The 22,155-nt window shown below is 46.4% G+C and overlaps 1 protein-coding gene across 1 annotated transcript; it reads right to left on the bottom strand.

Moving 5' to 3' along the window:
- Positions 1-663: 663 nt before the first annotated feature.
- LOC311503222 (band 4.1-like protein 3) lies at positions 664-21,952 on the bottom strand. The gene is made up of 23 exons (XM_084565804.1): positions 21,867-21,952; positions 21,605-21,778; positions 18,920-19,024; positions 18,797-18,839; positions 15,289-15,364; positions 15,093-15,214; positions 14,283-14,379; positions 14,109-14,196; positions 13,186-13,230; positions 12,475-12,627; positions 12,189-12,286; positions 11,890-12,065; positions 11,525-11,608; positions 10,638-10,736; positions 10,426-10,559; positions 10,262-10,309; positions 10,146-10,175; positions 9,877-10,065; positions 3,090-3,185; positions 2,174-2,836; positions 1,907-1,981; positions 1,708-1,788; positions 664-1,366 (listed from the first exon to the last, which is right to left on the bottom strand). Exons 1-23 carry the CDS (start codon positions 21,945-21,947, stop codon positions 1,361-1,363), a joined length of 2,763 nt encoding a protein of 920 aa, XP_084421930.1. The 5' UTR covers positions 21,948-21,952; the 3' UTR covers positions 664-1,360.
- Positions 21,953-22,155: the final 203 nt, after the last annotated feature.

Raw genomic sequence — 22,155 nt, 5'->3', positions numbered from 1 at the left:
TCTGTAACACCGGGGGGAGGGGTCATTCTGTAACGGGACACCAGGGGAGTGGACATTCTGTAGCCAGACACAGGGGGGAGTGGCGATTCTGTAACACCAGGGGGAGGGGTTATTCTGTAACATGACACCAGGGGACGGGTCATTCTGTAACATGACACCAGGGGGAGGGAACATTCTGTAGCCAGACACAGGGGGGAGTGGCGATTCTGTAACACTAGGGGGAGGGGTCATTCTGTAACACGAAACCAGGGGGAGGGTCATTCTGTAACCGGACACAAGGGGAGTCGTCATTCTTTAACACCTGGGGGAGTGGTCATTCTGTAACCTGACACCAGGGGGAGGGGACATTCTGTAACCGGACACAGGGGGAGGGGTCATTCTGTAACTGGACACAGGGGGAGTGGTCATTCTTTAACACCTGGGGGAGTGGTCATTCTGTAACCTGACACCAGGGGGAGGGGACATTCTGTAACCTGACACCGGGGGAGTGGCGATTCTGTAACACTAGGAGGAGGGGTCATTCTGTAACATGACACCAGGGGGAGGGGTTATTCTGTAACCTGACACCAGGGGGAGGGGACATTCTGTAACATGACACCAGGGGACGGGTCATTCTGTAACACTAGGGGGAGGGGTCATTCTGTAACACAACACCAGGGGGAGGGGTTATTCTGTAACACCAGGGGGAGACAGCATGCCTAGGATAACTAACACAGACCTCACAGATAAATAAATAAATAGACACAGACATTAATAAATACAGAGACGTCAAATCATATAAGATGAAAGAATGGCACATTACTATTGCATTATGGGTAAATATAGAGCTGCTATACAGCGAGTGGTTACAGTGATAGAAATCATGCTTGTTTACATTTGAGACAGGAAACAGTTTGCAGCTGTTTCTCAGAATGAAACACACGGTTCATCACTGGGTGAGATGGGAAGGAGCCAGAGGAGCTGTCTTCTTTCATCTTTCACATGTGATTCTAATTGTTGTTTCATAAACCTGATGACTTATTATTACGGTGACCAGACACCTGGTTTGACCTCTTGAAGACTGAGGTGGCATCACAGCAACATAACTCTCATCTGTGTGTCTCTCACCATTTTTGACTTTGATGATGCCACCACAGATTTTCCATCTAAATCTACTCAAACTATTGAGCTAATGCTAACTGCTCAAAAGCCACATTAGCCAGTGGCCCCACCCCTGGTCAGACAGACAGGTGCTGCTGTGCATGTCTGTGCAGGTGTACATGCATGAGTGTGTGTGTGCTTGTAAATCTTTATTTTCAGTGTCTTTGTTGGCTCTGTAGTCTGGACTACAACTCCCATAACGCAGTAGAGGCCACAAGACTCAGTCCTGAAAGTGAGAGAGAACAGATGAGCGTCATCTCTCCGTATCCTCAGCACTGAAGCTGTTAACGTGAACACAGGTTATCCATTATAACACTTGATGTGGAGAGGAAGAGAAAACAGCGGACAGAACCATCAGAGAACCAAGTGTTACAAGTTTGACCATTTCCAGCTCAAAATATTCTCATCCACTAGACTAATTATCTGCTAATTATCTGCGCAATGAACCAATGTGAGTCTGAGCCTGGTCTGGGTTAATCAGGTCCAGAATAAAGTGTCTGTCCCGGTTTAATCTGGATGACTTTACCACCTCCTGTCCCTATGTTTTGTCAGTGATGATGGTTGTACCTGATCATAGTCGACTTCGGTGTCTCCTGAAATCACGATTCTTTTCTCGATTCTTGTTTCTGAAATTCCACCCTTTACCGTCTGAAGAGGAATACAGAGAAACAACAGAATTATTATTTCTCACTTCTAATAGGGTTACTGGGGCAACACCACCTGTACCACGTCCTGCCATGGCATGTGGTGACAAAGACAGCATTACCTTGGTGACATGTGTGGTGCTGGAAGTCTGAGAGGTCAGCAGCAGACCTGCAGGAGGATCAGAGTCCACTTGGCTCTGAAACGTAAATACACAAGAACATCAGGGATTGATTGATCTGGATTTGATTGTTTGACCTGAAGGTGGAAAACCAGAAGCCAGAATTCAGAGGTAGGTTCACTGAGGCAGGAGTCACTAGGGTAGGGTTCATTGGGGCAGGTTTCACTAGGGCAGGTTTCACTGGGGCTGATGTCAAACCTCAGGTTTTACCTCATGCAGAGGTTTGGACTTCTCATCATCATCACTGTGGCTGGATGGTTGCATCAGACTGGTTGATTGCCCAGATGAAGGGCAGGCTAAAGAGGTGGAAGGAGAGTTTCTTTCAAACCTCCAACCTTCTTCATCCGCAGAACTGTCTGAGTCCTCGTTGTCATGGTAACAGAGTGTCCCAGCAAGTTGAGAGCCCAGAGTGGATCTGGAGGAGTTGTCTGTGCTCGTTTGGTCCTGACTTACAAACCTAAATGCAAAGTCCTCTGTAATGCTATCAGGATTAGCATCATTAGCATGTCTGACTGCAGCCTCCATGGCCTCCTCTACTGCTGCCTGTGCTAACACACTGATAGCATCCTCACTAGCCTCACTAGTCTCACTGGCATCACTAGCCTGGCTGCTGGGCTCATCATCACTGGCATCATTATCAATGAGCTCATGTTTACCTGTTGGACTACTGACTTGGTTAACATCATCATAAGTCGCCCATTGCTCAGTGACATCATCAGCATGTGTCATGCTCACCCCTGGTGGTGGGGGTGGGGGGTTAGTTGGAGGTGGGCCCACAAGACTTCCTGTTGATACCTGAAGTTGTTCCACTATTGTCTGGTCCTGGTCATGTGACTCTGTCAGCAGGTAGATAGACTCGGCCTTCTCTGAAGTCTGAAATGGGAAGGGAAGATAAACAACAACAGGTGAACAGGTTGTGAGGGGGCGGGGCTAAGGCTCTGTGAGGTAGTTACACCGCTTCATTACAAACAGTAAATCTTTGATGATTAGAAATTTTTAGAGTGTTATTAGTTACACCTAATGACTACTGATTGGTCCGTTGACAGGTGAACACAAGGTAAACACTAAAGACAGAAAGGTAAACAGACAGACAGACAGACAGACAAGTGGACAGATGGACATGCACCTTCAGCAGGTCGTGTTCTCTGAAGGTTTTTTGTTCTCGAGCCGACTTCAGCAGAGCCATCAGCTCTGGAGACATTTCATCAAGTGTAGATTTAGGCTGCACTCAACAGACAGACAGACAGACAGTCAGTCAGTCAGTCAGTCAGTCAGACAGACTGTTGAATCAGTGATTCAAATTAAACATCAGGAAATCGACAGCCATGCAGGGTGTTAAATCAGGTGGGCGGGGCCAGCGAGGAAAGGTGTTTGTTTACTGTGTATTTCTGCTGTGATCACTCAGGTAAATGTTTCTCTGTGTGACTAGGTATTTGCAAATAAACGGAAAAGACACAGGAAGTGGTGAGATCTTCAAGACTACAAAATAAGAGCCACACAAGTCTTTGTTGTTATTTGTCGTACTGGTGCTGGTTTTATGTCTCTTCGTTTTCAGGATCTGGTGGTTTTTAGAAAAAGGTAGCAGCTCAAAAAAAAAAAAAAAACATCATTAAGCCTCAACAACAAATCCAAGTAAAACTTGACTGACAAAGACTAAACAGGGATAACATTATGCCATATGCCAAAATGGAAAAGCTTGCATAATGCCAATGTAAAGCTTCAACATGTTCCAGATCTTTGGTCACCTGTTGTAACCTGTGTTGTTTTGTTTCATAGATACAGTACTCTCTTTACTGATTCAAATCTGACCTTGTTCTCTCATATCTGTTTGTTTTACAAGCTTGAAGTCTTGTCAGTCGTTAAGAAAGATGCATTTTTACTTTTCAGATGTTAATTTGCACTCATCTGTACTAGCCTGAGTTTTCACAGGCTTGCCCACACAACTGATTTTTGGCATCGTCCAGCAGCTCTATTGTGAAACAATGTGTTTGAAGCCACAGGCCTGAGTTGAGAATAGCCGGACTACATGGAGAACAATACGTCCATGTGTCACTGGAGTATTATCCTGTCAGTCCCACTCAAAACTGAGGCACACACAATGTTTACAGAGCTTCATTTTTACAGCCTAACTAAACATTATGCAAGTTTCTAATGAGCTTGAAAAACTTCAGTCATTGAAGTGAGTTTGTCAATGGTTTGAAGTCTGTCATAATATGGTGATGGAGGTGATGGGTGAAGCCTCAGTGAGTTGAAACTGGACACTGCAGCTCTAAAATCAGACACTGTCATGGTGCTCACTTTTAAACATCGTCTTAAATTCTTCTTTAATTGGTTTCTCCTTGAGTGCGCCACCCTCATTGGTTTCACCTGTGTCTCGTTAACCCATCAGAGTATTGAAGGGACCCTTTTTTTTTGCATGTGCATGTGAAAATGTACCTGTACTGCAGAACATCTTGTATTTTGTTTATGTAGGGTGAGGCATTAAGCATTTGGGAAATGTGAATGGGGATTGCAATCAGTGTTCATTGAGACATGGCTCCCAGAAGAGGAATAAAACAGGTTTGACGCATCAGATGTACAAAGAGGAAAATGTGTTTGAGTAAATCCAGTTAACTGAATGGACGTAGTGTTTTTTCGAACATTGTATCAGCAGGGATACATGGGAAAACATGAGCTGACCTGGTGTCTATAACCGCAAGCCAACAAAATAAAGCAGGAAGCAAGAAGTGTAATAGAATTGTAGATTCTCACTGAAGGCATCAAAACTACGAATGAACACACATGGAATTATGTAGTGAACAAAAAAGTGTGAAATAACCCTAAATATGATTCATATTTTAGATTCTTCAAAATGTTCTCTCCGGGTTCTCCGGCTTCCTCCCACCATCCAAAGACATGCTCATTAGGTTAATTGGTGATTCTAAATTGGCCGTAGGTGTGAATGTGAGTGTGAATGGTTGTCTGTCTCTCTGTGTTAGCCCTGCGATGGACTGACAACCTGTCCGGGGTGTACCCCGCCTCTCACCTGATGACAACTGGGCCCCCCGCGGCCCTTCACAGGAATAAGCGATTATAGAAGAAGATTCTTCAAAATAGCCACCCTTTGCTTTGATTAGTGCTCTGCACACTCTTGGCATTCTCTCGATGAGCCTTATGAGGTAGTCACCTAAGATGGTTTTCCAAGAGTCTTGAAGGGGTTCCCAGAGATGCTGAGCACTTGTTGGCCCTCTTGTCTTCACTCTGTTGTCCATCTCATCCCAAACCATCTCCATTGGGTTAAGGTCGGGTGACACCTCCTCCTCCATGCTTCACTGTTGGAACCATTCATGTAGAGACCTTCCGTTCACCTTTTCTGCGTCGCACAAAGACATGGCGGTCGGAACCAAAGACCTCAAATCTGGACTCATCAGACCAAAGCACAGATTTCCACTGGTCTAATGTCCATTCCTTGTGTTTCTTGGCCCAAACAAATCTCTTCTGCTTGTTGCTTTTCCTTAGTGGTGGTTTTAGCAGCTATTTGATCACAAAGGCCTGATTGGTGCAGTCTCTTCTGAACAGTTGATGTAGAGATGTGTCTGCTACTAGAACTCTGTGTGCCATTGATCTGGGCTCTAATCTGAGGAGCTGTGACCATAAAATATGAATCATATTTCACACTTTTTTGTTTACTACATAATTCCATGTGTTCATTCATAGTTCCGATGCATTCAGTGAGAATCTACAATGTAAATAGTCATGAAAATAAAGAAAAAACATTAAATGAGACGGTGTCCAAACTTTTGATTGATAGTGTGTGTGTGTATATATATAAAACGTGTTTTTTTTTGTTTTTTTTCCCTTATGCATAGTGCTGAGAACCTGGTGGCGCAGTCTATGACAATGACTGCGTTTACATGGTCTTTAGTATCCCGATTTTGAGGCTTATCCCGGCTTTGAGCATATTCGGGATATGGTGTTTACATGGAACACAGAGAAACCCGGTTATTCATATCCCCGTATACATGATAAATAACAGTATCCCGTTTTTCGATCGCTGCATCCTATCTGCGCATGCGTGTTTTACGTCTTTTTCAGTGTTTTCCAACGCGACCTAACTTGTTCAACGGAGCGAGGTGGAAAACCAGCGTCACGTAGCTTTTCCGCAACAGATTTGAATACATCAGCATGTCGGTGTTTTCTGCCATCTAAACACGTCGTTGTGTTTAGTTCTTTCATTACTTTAAGGGAAAATTCTGTCTCTTCGTCGTTCTCGTTGCCGCCATGTTGTTTGTATATCTAGTGCGTCACTTGGCGTCACTCGCGCCTGCGCAGACAGTGGGCAGCCGTCAGAAATCGGGATAAGGTGTATACATGCTTCAGTATCCCGGCTTCTCTCGGAGTACTCCAGGTAGCAAAGCCGGGTTTCTTGAAATCGGGAAATGGGCATATCCCGATTTCTGAATTCGGGATATGGTGTTTACATGGACAAACACGAAAACGGGATACTTCAATATCCCGATCAAATTCGGGATACTAAAGACCATGTAAACGCAGTCATTGAAAGTGTCAGAAACAAGAGAGCAGCAAATACAGAACCTACTGAGGACATTTAACAAGGAGGAGGAAGAGTCCATACCACATTCCCTGCACATTAACAGCTGCGTATCATGGTATGTCTATGGATACAAGTTTTGAGTTCGCTTGACAGAATTTGGTGCTTCCATCACCTAGTGCTACGGCCCCTCGTCAGCTGATCACACAGAGTCCAGAGGTGGCCACATCAGTGTTGAATGATTCAATGAGCAGAACCCCTGTTGAATTTAGGCATGATTACTCACCCCCTATAAATCACAGTACAGGAAAAAAGATTCCATCGTTCTTATGGATGATGCTGACTCCTTAAGCTTTCTACCCATGTGCCTGGCCAAAACACCTGCCACTTTAGGTATTGAGGCCTTGGAAAAGGGATATTTTACCCCCACAAGTTTAATATCATAGACAATGAGTTTTATGTAGGTGCATACACAGGCCCTTCCTGCTACAGTTATGGCCACTTGAGTTTATGTGATGGTGAAGTTCATGGCATGGTATGACACATTCTGGGAGGATGTTTTTCATTTCCAGGCAGAGATGTATATTGTGTCACTTATTCTACCCAAATTCACTCTCATGTAAGAAGGTGTACACATACCAGAGCAAGACATATTCTATGTGTCTATACAGTGGCTCGCAGAAGACACTGCAATAAAACCTTGAAGGTGGTGAACAGCACGTGGGTCCATACTTTGTGGATGGATTTGATGCTGCCACTTCAAGGCAGAGTGACACCAAGGCGGTACGGTATGCAGGTTGTTGTGATGTGGGAGTGTGACATACAGAAAGCCAGTACCCCTGGACCCCACAAAGGCCCTCTTTGGTGGGTGCACAAAAGCCATGAAGCTGTATCACAAGAATGGCTGTGGCGAGGGGGAAAAGTTCATTATTTTAATTTCACCGGCCTCTACCCTGCAGCGCATTCACTATCTAAGTGGCCACCTACAGACTGTTAACAGAAATTCCAACAGTATTGACAACTACTTTTGTTTTGTCAAGTGCTCGGTACTCCTACCAAGTGGTCTGTACCATCCTGTCCTGCCTTACAGATGCCACGACAAGCTCATGTTCCATCTGTACCGGCGCTGTTCAGAAGAGCTGAATCAGAGCTGTGCACAGTGACAGTGATAGAGCGCTGTTAGGCACATGGTTGTCGTTTGAGCTTCAGAAAGCTGTTTAAAAGGCGTACCAGTCGACTAGTGGTTGACTGTTTTTGCATTTGTAGAGCGTTATACAGTGTATACAGCTTCCCACCCCCAGCCTCACTGATGCAAACGACACAGCCACCACACGCCTTGCCCGCACCATAACAAGTAGCCCTGACCATCCCCTGAACCGGTTTTTCACCCTACTCCCATCTGGCCGCAGATACAGAGCCCTGGACTGGAAAAAAGCGCACTTTAAGAAGAGTTTTGTACCCTCAGCCATCACTGCATTAAACAAACTCCAGTGACAATAATCCATCCCCTCTATTCTTTTGTGTTTATGTTGTCTGCACTGTCCACTTTTGCTTGCACTGTGTTGAGGAGGGAGGGTAACTAGAGGGGGGGTATGGTGTGTCATATTATATGTTATATGTTATATGTGATGTGATTTTTTGTATGAGACTGTGATGTTAACATCAAATGCTGCTGTCTTTCTTTTATGGAATGAATTGATGTGTGAAGAAGAATATCCTTTATAGGACAATAAAGACTCTATCTATCTATACTCACGTCATCAACTTCAATGTCACTTTAGACTAAATGTGATAGTACTTTATATTCATTCTGGAAGCTTGTCCAACAGTTCATACAACATGAGCCTGGCATAAGCAGTAGTCATGGCGCCTATAAACACATTCACATCCTTTACTCTGGACCCCTGCCATCAGCATGACACCACTGAACCATGGCGACATCATCAGAGATGTAGCAGAACAGCCTCACATCATAGTGGTCGCTGAACATCAGCTGTGTGAATCTGTCAGGTTCAGTTACCACTCATGCTGAATCTGACCCACAGTGAGTTCTGGAGTAGTTTATTACAACTCTTAAACCTAAAGGCGTGTGTGTAACACTAATGTGCATTTATATGCACATGGATTTTCACATGCACAAGCAAAGGTGTCTCCTACATACTACTCCCATCAGTTTGTGTGTAGTCCTGCCTTTCCCTTTGTCCTTTGTGAAGTCATCGGTTGAATAACCTGCTTCTGGTCCAGTCATTCATGCCTGGTTCCCTTGGTTCCATGTATCTTGTTTTTGTTTTTTTTTTGCTTTTTCGTTTTGATTGGATTTTGCCTGTTTGAGGGTTTGTGTTTTGGATTTAACCTACTGACCTAAGCAGCGTCTTTGTTTCCTGGTCTAGTAAGTCATCATTAAATTGACTTTGCTGCTCATCCTGTCTTTCTCGATGGTGTTTCTTGCTGCACATTGTTGACAGACCTGATGGAACAGTAGGAGATGTGGACATGTGAGGACCAGACGTCTGTCCTTGTCTCCAGATGCCCTGGTCTATCAGGTCTCTGCAGTTTGTTGGAGCTGAGGTGTTCAGTTTGAACCAGCTAAAATGCACCAGTGTTCAGCCACACTTCCTGTTTCAGCGTTGCAGGGGTTAATGTGTCAGCAAGCAGCCAATCAGCATACCACTCTGGTCATTGAAGGTGGGGTCTTGCTGGGGGCAGAGTTTAACTTGTCCAGAGGGGATTTTAGAAAGGGGGGGGTGATAACTGGTGACATCCCAGAGACTCCGCCCCCTGGAGTTCTCGCTCCGCTGGTTTCAGACACACTGATGATGTCACAGACGCTGGGCAGCGGCTCCGGCACTGAGGTTGGCGTCTCCACCTCATGGATGGTCATCAGTGGTGCCCCTGTGATGACATCATCATCGCTGGACATTGAGAGGACCTGTTGGCCTGCTCTTAAGTTTGCTGTCATCACGGTAACATCTGAGCTGTTGACTCTGGTCTTCATTATGAAGACCCTTCCGGAGGCAGTGTCGTAGCTTTGCCCCACCATGTAGGTCTTTTCTCTGATTGGCTGAAAAGGAGCTTGGGTTGTCATGACCCCGCCCCCCTGGAGCGCACAAGTGAGCAACATCAGACACACACAATTAGACTGATTAACCAATCAGGTACGAGGTGCAGCAACAGGTCACATTTCATTTCCTGTTCGAGATGCTACGCTCTGATCAATAACTGATGACATCACATGTCAATTTATCGATGTTCTCACCTTCAGCTGCTGTCACCTCATCGAACATATGGACGTACCTGTGGGATTCATAACCTCAAAACCAGCTGGCAGCCAGTCAGGGCCCAGAATGAACCTGACATACAAGCGTCATGTGACCTGTCTCACCTCATCAAGCTCCAGAGGTTCGATCATAGGGGAGTCATCAAGACGTCGGAGAGGTGAGGAGGCCAGACGTTTCTCCCACTCTGTCATCGCTCCTCCCTCTCCTCCTTCTCCTCCCTCCAAGAAGGAGCGTCTAAGAGCGCTGATGGTGCTCTGAGGCTTCTGCACCTCCTCAGGACTCCCTAAGGTCTCCTGAATGCAGGAGAATGGAGACAGGTGAGAGTGGACACAAGGCAGGTCACCAACATGAAGGTCAGTGAGATCAGCGTTACCTGAGTTTTCAAATCTTCATCCTGATCTGACTGTAAGACAGACACAGAGAGACTGACAGGTAACAGGTGTCTTCACACAGGAGCAATAGCTGAACAATCAGGTTACAAATCTGTACCTCAGTAGCCGTCAGGTCTCCGTCCACTGCTGTGTCAGTCAGGTCGGTCTGAACAAATGAAGACACAGTCACAGTCAGAGTGGAACCAGGAGAGATGGGGGTGATGGGTGATTCAGGTGAGACATTCATACAGCAGAGACACAGGTGCGACGGGTGCCGGTTACCTTGGTGTCATGTTTTGGAGACGTTGGAGGACTCGGCTGAGACATTCCTGTTGCTTTAGTTTCTTCCTGCTGCTGTACTTCCTCTTCATCTTCCTCCTGGGTCTCCTCCTCCTCCACCACCAGCACCTCCTCAACTGACAGAGGGTTAGGAAAACTATTATTTACAATTATGTCAGCTGGTCTAACCTCCCATTTGATTGGTTGTTTCTTACCTGGCTCCTCCCTCCTCTCCTCAGTCCTCCTCTCAGGCGTTACCGTGTTGATGAGGTCACTGACGGTTTTAGTCACTCCATACAGGCCCAAGCCCATATCTGCACACACATCTTCATCATTATTATCATTATCAATCACCATTCCCATCATCATCATCATCATCATCATCATCACCATTATCATTACCATCTTCACCATCATCATCACCTTCACAATCTTCATCATCATCTTGATCACCAATCCATCATCTAGCAGTGGTATCCGTAGCAACACTGTGATGCTCTGTCCTTGTGTTTAACAACAGCAAAGCATTATGGCCATTCGTTGCAAGGGGAACGGTTGGCTCAGCCAGTCAGGGCACATACATGCATGCAGGCCTGGGCGTATCAGCATTCAGAACAATCACTGCGCCATGACCTGTTATCATTTAGCATCACATGACTTGATGACCAGGCCACAATGCTTACAGTGCTTATAAAGGTAACTGAGATAAGAGTGTGAACAGTCCTGGCCCTGCTACCAATGTCAGCAGTATTCATGTTAGGATCATTTTAATTTGCTAATACTGCTGTTCATCGAAGCTGAGCAGCAGCTGATTGGCTGCAGTCAGACCCTCTTCCTGTCGAGGTCTTTTTACCATTAATGGGTGGAGCTTAAATGATTGAACAACTGTTTTTTGTTTTTTACCTTTTTGTGGAACACCTGTTACATGTGACTGTGTAGGTCTGAGAACATGTGATGAACAGAAACAGAAGAGTTAATTGGTCAGAACAACACAGCTGAGCCCAGGTGTGTCTGAATGAGCCAATGAGGATGCAGCATTCCCCAACAAACTGAATAAAGCCACAGTGCTGCAGTACAGCCAGTAGCAGTGATACTGAGCTACCTGTGTGTGAGCCACCGTTGGGTTTGGGGGATACTGTGATGGCTGGAGAGCCAATCAGAGGGGAGGTGGTCATGTCCCTTGGAGCTGAGGACCAAACAAAATTTGGTCATCAACAAGTGCAAGAATGGACTAACCCTAACCCCCCCTCCCCAGAGTCCTGGATCTGCTACACCAAGACTTCAGAACCTTCCTTAACCCTAAGCTACTATTAACAGGAGCAGTGTAACTAAGACCAAAACTACCACAAGGACCAGTTCCCCTACTGTAACCTGAACTAGTACTACCATGATCAGTACTATTACTACTGGCACCCCACAAGGGTCAGAATTACTACTACTATGGACTAGTGAGATTAGCACCAGTACCTCCATCTAGACTGCGGCTCAGTATGTTCCTTTTGCTGATGCATCGTGGGAAATTTGGTGCAGGTCTGGAAATCTGAGAACTGGCTCTACGACTCTGGATCTGAGTCCGACCACTGTACCGAAACTTTGAACCCAGAGACAGAAACTTCTTAGGAGGTTCTTCTGGAGACACCAGCCTGAGAAACAGATGGGGGAGAGATGGGGAGAGAAACAGATGGGGGAGACAAATGCGGAGAGACAGGTGGCTGTAAATGTCTGCTGGTCTTGTGTTACTTCACCACGTCAGGAACAAAACAAACCTGAAGAAGGAGTGATGCTCCACACAGACCTTCCACAGTCTCTTAGCTGCTCGGTGGTTCAGCAGCTTAAAACCAATAATAGACTCAAACTGGTCAAACTGGAAACAGACAGAGAGAGAGGTTCTAGATCTGCTGACATAATAGTTTTAGAGTTAATCATTTCTCTTTCGTATGAATTACTTCATGACAACAACTTGTCAACAGGCCTAATTATTTCCCCCAGCTGTCTGACATGCTTGGCCCTAGTTTCCACTAATAAATGTACTGTTGAGCTGCGTGTTCTCGCCTCTCCTGGTCGGATCTTGATGTAGAAGTTATTCCTTTTGTACGAAATCTTCAAGATCTTTGGCCATGAGAATCTATTGATTCTCAGTCTGTCTCTGTAAACCAGCAGGCCGCTACTGCACACACCCAGCATGATGTCCACACCTTCTGAGTCCTGTACACAAACAAACAGATGACAGTCATGGACCAGCTGTGTAGATAGATATTTGGCTGTATAAGCACATTATTAACTAAGCACATTTTTGACAATGTCTAGATGTTGGTTGAGCTCTCTCCTGAACCTCTATCCTTCTCAGCCTGCGCTCGATACCACCCTACCCCTCTAACCCTTCCAGCTGCTTACCCTAACCCCTGTGGTAAAGCTTCAGGGCTCCAAACCATCATCAGATCACAACTTTAGTTCAGACCACTACAGTCAGATCAGACGTCCAGCAGCATCTAACAGCTCTGATTACAGGTCAGAGAAAAACACAAGTTAAATGGAGCAACCTGTGGCAGACTGGAGAGACTGGAAAGTAATCAGATGAACCTTCTGGTCTGAGACGTTGGTTTTCTGACTGACACATGAAGGTTCCCTCCAAACCAACAGTCTGTGTCACTTGTCACTAATGAACTGCAGCCTCGGATGTCAGCGAATTTACAGCTGACGGGAAACACTCACACATGTTTAACAGAACCTGATACCACCAACACACACAGGAAACTGTCTTACCTCCGACTTAGCTGAAGACAAGCAATCAAAGCGGCTTCCTACCATCTACTCGATTCAGACAGACAGACAGACAGACAGACAGACAGACAGACAGGTTGACAAGCAGACAGACAGACAAACAGACAAACAGACAGACAAAAGAAAAAGATAGAAATCATCTAAATTCTCCACTGTAAATACAAAACAGTCGTCACTGTTCATATGACCAAATTTGCAGAGGGACGACGTCTGATCAGCATTCTCCATGGAATAATAAAATACTCGGTATGACAACGTAGCTACCTTGAAATACCCACCTGCATATAGCAAAATTATGTTGAACAATTGCAGCATAATTGAAATGATAGAGACTTGCAGTGCTTCAGCTTGTCTTCAGTTTATCTCCTTTTAGGATATAATACATTTCAGCATAATGCTATATTGGCACATGACATCTGTCAGCCTGTCTGTCTGATGTCTCTGACACAACCAGCACCTTTAAAACCCTTCCAACACATCAACAAGTTCATCAATGAGACCTCTGTTGATCCTGTCCGACCTGTAGCCATGGTGGAAAAATCCTGACTGTCACACACACACAGTAGAGAGATTGATCATGGACAGGAAGTGGAGCGTGTGATGATGATTGATTGGATCATTGTGAACACTGTGAACTTCCTGTGATCATGTCCACTGTTTTATTGTCATTACAAGTCGCTGAAGCAGCAGCTGAATGGACTCTGTGTCCATCGATCCACCCCTCCATCCACCCCTCCATCCACCCTGCCTTCAATCCATCATAAATCCACCCCTCTATCCACCATCCATCCACCCCTCTATCCATAATCCATCCACCCCTCTATCCATCATCCATCCATCCCTCCATCCACCATCCACCCACCCCTCCATCATCCATCATCCATCCTTCCTTCTTGTGTCTTTACCTTTGCGTGATGGAGGTCAACACCATACATAGAAAGTTTCTTGACGTTTTCCAGGAAGTGCATCTCTGCTTCAGCTGGAGTCATTCCTCTAAACAAACAGTCACACATTTTATTTTCTGGTGTTATTTTCTTAGAAACTGAAAATAAATTCAAGTTTGTCCGTCTCATAAGAACCTGTAGGTTTTATGCAGCTCCACAATCTTCTCCTCCATCTCTTTTGTTTGATTCGGAGCGAAACACAATTCACTGGTGTAATCTGATCCACACTCATCTGTAATGTACAGAAAGACAGACAGAAAGACAGACAGGTGTTCTTACACGGATGCATAATGCTGTTTGATATAGTTTGGCAAACCCATCCTCAGGTTCCGTCCACACTCAGAAGCATCCAGTAGGTTCTCAGCAGTTTGGTGTTTCCAACTCAGTCTATACTGCTAGCACCAGGGAGCTAACTAGCAACAATCCACAGTATGTTCTCATTTAGCATCAATTAAGTAGAATTCACGATGGAAACAGGCTCACACTGAGCGTCCAGTCTCAAACAAAAAAAACTATGTATGAAGTTTAGCAGTGGTTTTCTTTCTCATTCCGTCTCTCTCCTCTCAGCCCCACCCACCTGGAAGCCCGGAAGGTTAACTTGAGCATCACTAATTGGTTAATTAAACAGACTGACTCTTCTTCATAGCATTTACAAGACACTGGTGTGTTCAGGAACCATGTTTTTAACATAGCGCATTCCAGCTATATCATGAAGCTTCACGAATACTAGTAGTCTTCTATTTGATTTATGCACTTTGCAAATTCATGCTGCAGACCAGATCAGACCCTCTGGCCAATTTAGACAGAGAGGTGTGGCAAGAGGGGCTTTCTAGACTATTGTAGACCACCCCTCCTACTACACCTGTCTGTGTAGACTATTTGAGACCACCCCCTCCTACTACGCCTGTCAGTGTGGTCTATTTCTGTAGATCTGGGTGTCAGTACCTGAATCATAGTCTCCAAGCTCCGACTGGACGGTGTAGGACCCAAGGACTGTGTGAGTCGCAAATGAACAAGGAAGACGACCGGAAACTATATCCTGTCTGAGCTGGAGACACAGGAAGTACCTGCAGATCAACAGGAAGAAATCAACGTCCTGACCAGGTGAAAACAAGAGAGACAGACAGGTGTGTGAAGTTACCTGGTTATGTCCTCTGACAGCTGGGTGGGGTCAGGAGGATAAAACTTTACATTGAAGGAGAAGTTCCAAGGAACACCTGAGAGACAGAGAGCAGGGTGTCACGTTCTGTCATGTTTTCAGTTCGATTTCCTCTTTTATTTTGTTGAGTTCTGGTTTTCCTGGTTGTCCGTCATGTCTTTCATTTTGTCATGGTTTTGTCATGTTCTGTCACGGTTTTAGTTTTTCATTATGTCCTTCGTCATGTCTTAGTTTCTGTCATGTCTTCCGTTCTTGGTCTTTTCGTCATGTCTTTTCACAGTTTTAGTTTCTTGGGTTTTCTGTTGTATTTTGTCAAGTCTTGTTTTTTTTCATAGTCATGGTTAGTGTTTAGTTTTTTTCTGTTCTGTTTCCTGTTTTATTTTGCTAAGTTCTTGACTTCCTGTTTTGTTACTTCATGTTTTCTTTTGATTAGATCATTGATTTCACCATGTGTTAATTCTTGATTTGCTTCACCTGTGTCTCGTCACCCCTGCTCCTTGTGTGTATTTATAGCCCTGCCTTCCCCTTTGTCCCTGTCGCGTCATACTACTTGTTACTGCTTGTTAGCCATGCTTCATGTCACAGTTTGTTCATGTTCCATGTCAAGTGTTCCATGCCAAGTCATAGTTTTGTTCGTGTTTTTGAGTTTTGCTTTTGGAATTCCTGCCCTGTCAGCAGCGCCTTTGTTTTTTTTTGTAAGTTTGTTTCTTTTTTTTAATTAAATCCCTTTTTGCCCACTCCTGCCTCCTTGAGTCCTGCATCTGGGTCCGTACCTCCATTCCCCGCAACCCTTTTTTGACAGAATGACGCGACCAAAGAAGGACCCAGCAGACTTTATTTTTGATGAGGAGGAGGACAAAAGGCGAGTTAGATCCTATTATCAGGATCAAATGCTGGAGTGTAAGCCGTGGCTCATGCCAGAGTTTTTGTTTCCTTTTGTGGACACTCGTTTGGCCATGGAGGCCCCGACAGGCAGGATGGGTCCACGAGGACGCCATGGAGGGAGGTCTGCTGGCCGGCAGCCTCTGGAGTCCTGCACTGCCGGCCATGTGGTAGCGTCTCCCCGGCCTGCTGGCCACCGGCCAGCTAGGTTGCAGCGAGCCGCTCCTGCCTCCGTTCCTGCTCCAGCTCCCATACCGGCCTCGAGGGTCGGCTCATGCCCCGCTCCCGTACCGGCCTCGAGGGTCGGCTCATGCCCCGCTCCTGCTCCCGTACCGGCCTCGGGGGTCGGCTCATGCCCCGCTCCTGCTCCCGTACCGGCCTCGAGGGTCGGCTCATGCCCCGCTCCTGCTCCCGGCTCCGAGGGTCGCTTCAGCTACGGCTCCTCTCCCGGCTCCGAGGATCCGCTCATGTCCTGCTCCAGCGCTGCTTCCTGTCCCTGTACCGGCTCCGAGGATCCGCTCATGTCCTGCTCCAGCGCTGCTTCCTGTCCCTGTACCAGCTCCGAGGGTCGGCTCATGTCCTGCTCCAGCGCCGCTTCCTGTCCCTGTACCGCCTCCAAGGATCCGCTCATGTCCTGCTCCAGCGCCGCTTCCTGTCCCTGTTCCGGGTCCGCTCATGTCCTGCTCCAGCGCCGCTTCCTGTCCCTGTCCCGGCTCCGAGGATCCGCTCATGTCCTGCTCCAGCGCCGCTCCCTGTCCCTGTACCGGCTCCGAGGATCCGCTCATGTCCTGCTCCAGCGCCGCTCCCTGTCCCTGTACCGGCTCCGAGGATCCGCTCATGTCCTGCTCCAGCGCCGCTCCCTGTCCCTGTACCGGCTCCGAGGATCCGCTCATGTCCTGCTCCAGCGCTGCTTCCTGTCCCTGTTCCGGCCCCGAGGGTCGGCTCATGTCCTGCTCCAGCGCTGCTTCCTGTCCCTGTACCGGCTCCGCGGATCCGCTCGCTTCTGGTTCCCGTTCCGGCTCCCGTCCCGGCTCCGAGGGTTGCCTCTTCTCTGGTTCCCGTCCCGGCTCCAATGGTCGCCTCTTCTCCTGTTCCCGAGGTGGCTCGGACCCCGGCTTCTGCCCCTGTTCCCGAGGTGGCTCGGACCCCGGCTTCTGCCCCTGTTCCCGAGGTGGCTCGGACCCCGGCTTCTGCCCCTGTTCCCGAGGTGGCTCGGACCCCGGCTTCTGCCCCTGTTCCCGAGGTGGCTCGGACCCCGGCTTCTGCCCCTGTTCCCGAGGTAGATACTGAACCGGCTTCTGCCCCTGTTCCCGAGGTGGCTCGGACCCCGGCTTCTGCTCCTGCCCTTGTTCCCGAGGTGGCTCTGGCCTCTGCTCCTGTCCCCGCTCCTGCTCATAAGTGGTTTGTCCAGTCGGACCAGCCACCCGACTGCCCCCCAGAACTCTCTGCCACGTCTGCTCGACCTCCCGGTCGGCCCCCTGAACTCTCTGCCACGTCTGCTCGACCTCCCGGTCGGCCCCCTGAACTCTCTGCCACGTCTGCTCGACCTCCCGGTCGGCCCCCAGAACTCTCTGCCACGTCTGCTCGGCCTCCCGGTCGGCCCCCAGAACTCTCTGCCACGTCTGCTCGGCCTCCTGGCCGACCCCCAGAACTTCTGGTCCTGTCTGCCCGGCCTCCCGGCCGCTCACCAGAACTGTCATGTCTGCGCAGGCTCCCTCCTGCCGTGCCCCCTCCGCCCGCCCTGTTGGGTCTTGTCATTAGTTTGTGATTTTGTTTTTGTTAGGGACGTCTGGGATCTGTCCCTAAAGGAGGGGGTTCTGTCACGTTCTGTCATGTTTTCTGTTCGATTTCCTCTTTTATTTTGTTGAGTTCTGGTTTTCCTGGTTGTCCGTCATGTCTTTCATTTTGTCATGTTCTGTCACGGTTTTAGTTTTTCATTATGTCCTTCGTCATGTCTTAGTTTCTGTCATGTCTTCCGTTCTTGGTCTTTTCGTCATGTCTTTTCACAGTTTTAGTTTCTTGGGTTTTCTGTTGTATTTTGTCAAGTCTTGTTTTTTTTCATAGTCATGGTTAGTGTTTAGTTTTTTCTGTTCTGTTTCCTGTTTTATTTTGCTAAGTTCTTGACTTCCTGTTTTGTTACTTCATGTTTTCTTTTGATTAGATCATTGATTTCACCATGTGTTAATTCTTGATTTGCTTCACTTGTGTCTCGTCACCCCTGCTCCTTGTGTGTATTTATAGCCCTGCCTTCCCCTTTGTCCCTGTCACGTCATACTACTTGTTACTGCTTGTTAGCCATGCTTCATGTCACAGTTTGTTCATGTTCCATGTCAAGTGTTCCATGCCAAGTCATAGTTTTGTTCGTGTTTTTGAGTTTTGCTTTTGGAATTCCTGCCCTGTCAGCAGCGCCTTTGTTTTTTTTTTTGCAAGTTTGTTTCTTTTTTTAATTAAATCCCTTTTTGCCCACTCCTGCCTCGAGTCCTGCATCTGGGTCCGTACCTCCATTCCCCACAACCCTTTTTTGACACAGGGAGTTAGTTCCCACAGACAGTCAATTCACCTAGACTCACCTGCTGGAGCAAAACAGACCAATCACAATCAGACTTACCTCTGACCTGTTTCTTCATCTCCTTTGCTGGATCCAACCAGTTCTACAACACAAGGTCAGAGGTCAGAGAGACAGACAAGTGGACAGACAGGTAGATAGATAGACAGGTGGACGGAGGGGTACCTTGTTGTTGTCTGCATCTCTAAAGGACAAAGCAAAGTAGTCTCTTTCCAGCAGGTTGATGTGTTCACATACTTTCTCAAAAAGCTCTAGACCCCGAGCTCGTTTCTAACCAGAGACAAGAAAGCATTTGTTAGGGTTTATTGTTTCTGTCTCCTCCATAGTCTGTAGAACCACTGGATGCCATGATTTGAATTTGATTCATTCAAATGTGAGAGCTCATTGTTGTGATGCTGATTATTTTGTGCTAAGTGTGTTCTGGTCATTTGAGCAGATTAAACATGCTGCCTTTAATATGGCTATAAAAAAACATGTTGCATTGTGTCCCTGGTGGCTGACTGCAGTAGAGCAGTGTTTCCCTTACAATGTTAATACTAGGGCAGCCCACCAGAAATGTGCAAACATCGTTGCCCTTGCCTTGTTTTTCCCTTTGCTCATAAAAGCGTCTCTCCATCCGTCCCCTCCCCAAAGCTGCCTTGACCCAGACCCTCCACACAAACCTGTCGCTCATGTGCTGTTTACTGAATTTAACCTGATGGAGAAAGGGACTCGGACAACTCACGTGGCATGTGAAGCTATCACTTTCACTAATAAAAAATGTACGGTACTGCCACTTTTTAAAACCTGGTGTTTGTGCTCTTAATTTTTTAGACCATGGAGATTTATATTAATTAGAATCAGATTAGAAATTAGAATCAGTGTGAACTAGCTTAACCTCAAGCACTAGCTAGCAAAGTTAGATTGAAAGTCAGCTCTTGCTTTAAATTGATGCTTTGATATACTTGTTGATACTTTATTTAATACCACCTCTCAGCATAATGTTTAGTACAGTACCAGTCAAAAGTTTGGACACACCCTCTCATTTAATGTTTTTTCTTTATTTTCATGATTATTTACATTGTAGATTCTCACTGAAGACATCAAAACTATGAATCAACACATATGGAATTATGTTGTAAACATATGATTCATATATTAGAGTCCTCAGAGTAGCCACCCTTTGCTTTGATCACTGCTTTGCACACTCTTGACATTCTCTGGATGAGCTTAATGAGGTCATCACCTGAGATAGTTTTCCAATAGTCTTGAAGGGGTTCCCAGAGATGCTGAGCACTTGTTGGCCATTTTGCCTTCACTCTGTGGTCCATCTCATCCCAAACCATCTCCATTGGGTTTAGGTCAGGTGACTGTGGAGGCCAGGTCATCTGGTGCAGCACTCCATCACTGTCCCTCTTGGTCAAATAGCCCTTACACAGCCTGGAGGTGTGTTTGGGGTCAATGCCCTGTTGAAAAATAAATGATGGTCCAACTAAACACAAACCAGATAGCATGTGGCTGCAGGATATTGTGGTGCTGTTCAGTTTTGAATAAATCCCCAACAGTGTCACCAGCAAAGCACCCACACACCATCACACCTCCTCCTCCATGCTGATTGGTGCAGTCTCCTCTGAACAGTTGATGTAGAGATGTGTCTGCTACTAGAACTCTGTGTGCCACTGATCTGGGCTCTAATCTGAGGAACTGTTAACTTGTGATTTCTGAGGCTGGCGACTCAAATGAACTTATCCTCAGCAGCAGAGGTGACTCTTGGTCTTCCTTTCCTGGGGCGGTCCTCATGTGAGTCAGTTTCGTCATAGCGCTTGATGTTTTTTGCAACTGCACATTCAAAGTTTTCGCAATTTTCCGGACTGACTGACCTTCAGTTCTTAAAGTAATGATGGACTGTCGTTTCTCTTTACTTAACGGATTGGTTCTTGCCATAATATGAATTCTAACAGTTGTCAAATAGGGCTGTCAGCGGTGTACCTGACAACCTGACTGATGGTCCCAACCCCATTTAGAAGGCAAGAAATTCCACAAATGAACCCTGACAAGGCACACCTGTGAAGTGAAAACCATTTCAGGTGACTACATCATGAAGCTCATTGAGAGATGTCCAAGTACTTGCAGCGCTGCCAACAAAGCAAAGAGTGGCTACTTTGGGGACTCTAAAATATGAATCATATTTAGTTATTTCACACTTTTTTGTTTACTACATAATTCCATATGTGTTGATTCATAGTTTTGATGCCTTCAGTGAGAATCTATAATGTAAATAATCATGAAAATAAAGAAAAACCATTAAATGAGAGGGTGTGTCCAAACTTTTGACTGGTACTGTACATGATACATATACTGCCACATTCATATAAATAGGTTTATATATATATATATATACACACATAACTAATTCAAGTATATATCACATACATTTCAGGTACTCAATATAATGCTTTTGTTTGTTCAAGTTATTGGATGCTATAAAAACAGCATGTAACATCATGATGGTTAACAGTTGCTGTAGGAACGCAACAGTAGGAGAAAAATAAATGCAGAGTAGAATCCAACATTTGTTAGTAACTGGTGGAGGTATAGAGCAGAGGAAGGATGGATGGGTTACTGATAACATGGATTCACTCTCAGATAGAACTGAACAGACTTAGGATTCAAACAAAGATGGAGCTGCACGTATCCCTGGACACTAGCCTCAGTTTGACCAATGGGAGGAAGAGGAGACTTGTCGGCCCTCCCTCCACCTGTGTCTACCGGTCTCCCCTCTCTCTACCTGTTTCCCCTCCCTCCACCCTCCTCTACCTCTACTTCCCTCCACCTGTCTCCCCTCCCGCTGCCCTTCTCCACCTGTCTCACCTCCACGGTGCAGGTGAACAGCGACCCGTCCAGCAGAGTCACTCTGGTTTGCATGGTCCTAAAGCTCAGTGGGTTTCTGGCCGGAGAGCGAATCCGACTGTTTGTTGACAGGTGACTGGCCGAGTCCTCCAATGAGCTTTGAGCTTGGCTCTGGGATGGTCCACCCTCCCTGCCCTAATGAAACAAGAAGTGGTGTCACATAACCCCCGCTGAAGTCATGATGTTGATTGTTTATTGTTGCTTTTGTTCTTTGTGTTTCTACCTGTTTCGGTGTGGAGTGGGTGGAGGCTCCAGGGAAAGACTCTGCCTCTGTGGGCTGGGCTTCACCTGGCTCTGTCATCATGGTGATTCACCTGTGACACAGTTTAATGACACATAGATTTGATGTCAGATATGGAGAGATTATGAATTGGCTGTCAAGGAAAGTTCCAGCGACGAGATTCATTATAGTGGAAAATCCCACAACTGCAAACGCACCAGACGAAATGTTCTTATTTGTCGCATGACTGAAAGTACAGAACAAACAGAGGTGGACAATAGAGCTGGTGAAG

The sequence above is a fragment of the Chelon labrosus genome (genome assembly GCF_963514085.1).
Source record: "Chelon labrosus genome assembly, chromosome: 18".
Taxonomy (NCBI): Eukaryota; Metazoa; Chordata; class Actinopteri; order Mugiliformes; family Mugilidae; genus Chelon; species Chelon labrosus.
Note: the sequence above shows the minus strand (reverse complement) of the source record. Positions and strands in the feature narration are given on the sequence as shown.